A 4,826-nucleotide genomic window follows, 5' to 3' on the forward strand; every position below is an offset into this window, starting at 1 on the left:
CCCATGAAGTGTGGGACCAGATGCCATGATCTTGGTTTTCTGAATGTCGAGCTTCAAGCCAACTTTTTCACTCTCCTCTTTCACTTTCATCAAGAGGCTTTTTACTTCCTCTTCACTTTCTGCCATAAAGGTGGTGTCATCTGCATATTTGAGGTTATTGGCATATCTGAGGCTATTGATATTTCTTCCAGCAATCTTGATTCCAGCTCGTGCTTCTTCCAGCCCAGCACCTCTCATGATGTACTCTGCATATAAGTTAAATAAGCAGGGTGACAGTATACAGCCTTGACGTACTCCTTTTCCTATTTGGAACCAGTCTGTTGTTCCATGTCCAGTTCTAACTGTTGCTTCCTGACCAGCATACAGGTTTCTCAAGAGGCAGGTCAGGTGATCTGGTATTCCCATCTCTTTCAGAATTTTCCACAGTTTATTGTGATCCACACAGTCAAAGGCTGTGACATAGCCAATAAAGCAGAAATAGATGTTTTTCTGGAACTCTCTTGCTTGTTCCATGATCCAGCGGATGTTGGCAATTTGATCTCTTGTTCCTCTGCCTTTTCTAAAACCAGCTTGAATGTCTGGAAGTTCATGGTTCAAGTATTGCTGAAGCCTGGCTTGGAGAATTTTGAGCATTACTTTACTAGCGTGTGAGATGAGTGCAATTGTGTGGTAGTTTGAGCATTCTTTGGCATTGCCTTTCTTTGGGATTGGAATGAAAACTGACATTTTCCAGTCCTGCAGCCACTGCTGAGTTTTGCAAATTTGCTGGCATATTGAGTGCAGCACTTTAAGAGCATCATCTTTCAGGATTTGAAATAGCTCAACTGGAATTTCATCACCTCCAACAGCTTTATTCATAGTGATGCTCTCAAAGGCCCACTTGACTTCACATTCCAGGATGTCTCACTCTAGGTGAGTGATCACACCATCGTGATTATCTGGGTCATGAAGATCTTTCTTGAAGAGATCTCTAGTCTTTCCCACTCTGCTGTTTTCCTCTATTTCTTTGCATTGATCACTGAGGAAGGCTTTCTTATCTTTCCTTACTATTCTTTGGAACTCTGCATTCAAATGGGAATATCTTCCCATTTTTTCCTTTTCTCCTTTGCTTTTTGCTTCTCTTCATTTCACAGCTATTTGTAAGGCCTCCTCAGACAGCCATTTTGCTTTTTTGCAGTTCTTTTCCATGGGGATGGTCTTGATCCCTGTCTCCTGTACAATGTCACGAACCTCCGTCCATAGTTCATCAGGCACTCTATCAGATCTCGTCCCTTAAATCTATTTCTCACTTCCACTGTATAATCATAAGGGATTTGATTAAGATCATACCTGAATGGTCTAGTGGTTTCCCATACTTTCTTCAATTTAAGTCTGAATTTGGCAATATGGAGTTCATGATCTGAGCCACATTCAGCTCCTGGTCTTATTTTTGCTGACCGTATAGAGCTTCTTTGTCTTTGGCTGATATAATCAATCTGATTTCAGTGTTGACCATCTGGTGATGTCCATGTGTAGAGTCTTGTGTTGTTGGAAGAGGGTGTTTGATATGACCAATGCATTCTCTTGGCAAACTCGATTAGCCTTTGCCCTTCTTCATTCTTTATTCAAGGCCAAATTTGCCTGTCACTACAGGTGTTTCTTGACTTACTACTTTTGCATTCCAGTTCCCTATAATGAAAAGAACATATTTTTGGGTATTAGTTCTAAACCGTCTTGTAAGTCTTCATAGAACTGTTCAACCTCAGCTTCTTTAGTGTTACTGGTTGGTTGGTTTGCCTTGGAAATGAACAGAGATCATTCTGTCATTTTTGAGATTGTATCCAAGTACTGCATTTGAGACTCGTTTGTTGCCCAAGATGGCTACACCATTTCTTCTAAGGGATTCCTACCCACAGTAGTAGATATAATGGTCATATGAGTTAAATTCACCCATACCAGTCCATTTTAGTTCGCTGATTCCTAGAATGTCAACATTCACTCTTGCCATCTCCTGTTTGACCACTTCCAATTTGCCTTGATTCATGGACCTAACATTCCACATTCCTATGCAATATTGCTGTTTACAGCATCGAACCTTGCTTCTATCACCAGTCACATCCACAACTGGGTATTGTTCTTGCTTTGGCTTTATGAGATAAGCCACCAGAAAAGCCCTAGAATACTGGGGTGGGTAGCCTATTCCTTCTCAAGTGGATCTTCCCAACCCAGAAATTGAACTGGGGTCTCCTGCATTGCAGGCAAATTCTTTACCAGCTGAACTATTAGGGAAACCCTCATAAAACCAACAGGACATTCAATCTCTAGAGGGCAAGTAATAAATATTACATCATGTGTCCAAATTTCCTTTTAGCATTCAGAATCCTTTTGCATTGTCCATGTGACCTTCTCATGTTTATGATCCATCACAAAAAGTAATGATTTAAATCAAAGAATATTTTGAAGTCAAATAGAAAACTCAATTTATTAAATAAACTGTCATACTCCTTAAAACATTTGCTTACCTGATATAAATGGTTTCTACAAGTAACATGATGTATGGTTTATAATAAATATCAAATGAATAAATATAAGTATTTACAGCAAGCAGAATAACAAACACCAAGAAAATTGAAGGAATAGGTATCTTTACGTGCTTTTTTTAGATATTTTAAAATATATATGTGTGTGCCATATACCACAATGTAACAATTGGAGTGACACCACTCGCTACCACGTTTAGAAATCTATTATAAAAATCTGTGCTTTCTATTGCCATTAACTTAGGTTTCTAACCTGCTTAGAGGTCTTATTTCCAAAGGGAGAAATGGTTCACCAGGAGACACAACAATTACGTATTGATCTGAGAGTTAAGACTCCTGCCTAATCACTTTGGGCTCCTCATGCTTCTGAATCAACAAGCAAAAATGTAAGGTAGCATGATCCTGACTGCTAAGGAGAATTGGACTACTCCTAAGGAGAGAAGAAAAGTATGTCTGGAATATAGTAGCTCCCAAAGGGCCCCTCCTGTGTTACTATATTGGATGATTAAGATCAACAAAAAAACTGCAACAACCCAATCCATTTATAATTACTAATGGTGAAGAATTTTCAGCAATGAAGGTCTATACCATCCTGCCAGGCAAAGATAATGAACAAATTAGGTTATTATTGAAGACACAATCATTCCTCTCTGCTAAAACAGCTCCACTTAATTTTATCTCCCTTTTTACTGTTTTCTGCTCTTTAATCTTCTTTATACAGTGCCTCCTAATGATAATAACTCTTGCATTTATATATTCTAAAATTCTTCCATTATTTTAACTGCATTTCCTTTTTCATAAAATCCCATTATCCAGTTCTTTCTCTATTATGATATTTTCAGTGATATTTCAGATCATATTAAATGATCTTATTTTTAAAAATCTGTTAAATTTGCACAAAAGATCTTTTCATAAAAGGTGAAAAGTTTGGTTTTTTTCCCCGTAATTTACTAGAAAATCTTTCTGAGAGTCTCTTCTTCACTTAGTTATAATATTTCTTTTAAGCAGTGTACCACAATGTATTTGCTAATCAGTAAAACTTTATTTTTAGAGAGGTTTTAAGTTCATGGCTAGACTGAGATTAAAGTACAGAGATCCCATATACCTCCTGTCCCCAAAATGGGACACTCTCCCCCTCAGAGGGATACACTTGTTAAAGTCAAAAGAACATACAATGATGCATTGCTATCACCCCAAATTTATAGTTTACATTAGGGTTCACTCTAAGTACTGTGTATTTTGAGGGTTTTGACATATACATTGATAAGATTCAAAATTATAGAAACAAGCAGAAGAATTTCACTGCCTTAAATATCCCTGGTGCTCCACCTGTTCATCCTTCTCCCTTCCCTAATCCTTTACATTATTTAAAATGAATAATATAATGCCATAAGAAACAAACAAGACAGCAAATGTAACTAAGGCAACCATTCCTGAAAAGGCAATTACAAGCACACCAGTGATGTAGGTGTCAGTACATGCAATTTTTAGCAATGGAAAAATATCACAGAAATAGTGATCACTTTCAATACGACCACAGAAAGGCAAGCCGATTGCCATAAAAAATTGAGGAAAGGAATGGACAGCTCCACCAGTCCAAGTAGCTAAGAGGAGAAGATTGCATCTTGTTCTGTTCATGATAATCATATAGTGGAGGGCCTTGCAGATGGTAACATAGCAATCAAAAGCCATGGCAGTAAGAATAAAGATTTCAGTACCTCCAAAGAAATGCAGGATAAGGACCTGTAGCATGCAATCACCATAGGAAATAGTCTTTCTCTCTACTAGCAGATCTCCGATTAATTTGGGTGTAATGCTGGAGGTATAGCAGATGTCTATGAGGGATAAGTGGCTGAGGAAATAGTACATTGGTTGGTTAAAAAGAGGACTGCATTGAATGGAGAAGAGGATCAGAAGGTTTCCTACAAACAGGACAAGATAACAGAACAAGAAAAACACAAAGCAAAATATTTGTATGTTCTGGTTATATGAAAGTCCTAGAAGAATGAATTCTGATATGTTTTTCTGGTTTTCCATTTGAGTTTAGTGTAGGTTATACACAAGTGACTTATGTTTCTGAAAACAAAAGAGAAAACATATGCTTGGGTGAATATGAGCACAATAATATAAAATTTACCCAAAATACATTTACATGAATAAACCTTAATATTAATTATTGATTTAGTAAATGTTTTTAATCTCTCTTACTTTGTAAATCTATTGCAAAACAATTTATAATGAAATGATTATATGATTTACTCAATTACTTGTAAAGATTTTAAATATTTAAACATTATTTTGAAAATA

The 4,826-nt window shown here is 36.8% G+C and overlaps 1 protein-coding gene across 1 annotated transcript; it reads right to left on the reverse strand.

Moving 5' to 3' along the window:
• Window positions 1-3,869: 3,869 nt before the first annotated feature.
• LOC102287850 (olfactory receptor 4P4-like) lies at window positions 3,870-4,556 on the reverse strand. The gene has a single exon (XM_005906493.1). The coding sequence runs from the start codon at window positions 4,554-4,556 to the stop codon at window positions 3,870-3,872; it is 687 nt and encodes a 228-aa protein (XP_005906555.1).
• Window positions 4,557-4,826: the final 270 nt, after the last annotated feature.

The sequence above is a fragment of the Bos mutus genome, chromosome 18 (genome assembly GCF_027580195.1).
Source record: "Bos mutus isolate GX-2022 chromosome 18, NWIPB_WYAK_1.1, whole genome shotgun sequence".
NCBI lineage: Eukaryota > Metazoa > Chordata > Mammalia > Artiodactyla > Bovidae > Bos > Bos mutus.

What these genes read in the sequence shown, in the direction of transcription:
- LOC102287850 (XM_005906493.1), bottom strand. Translation starts at nt 4,556, where the DNA reads ATGGAAAACCAGAAAAACATATCAGAATTCATTCTTCTAGGACTTTCA.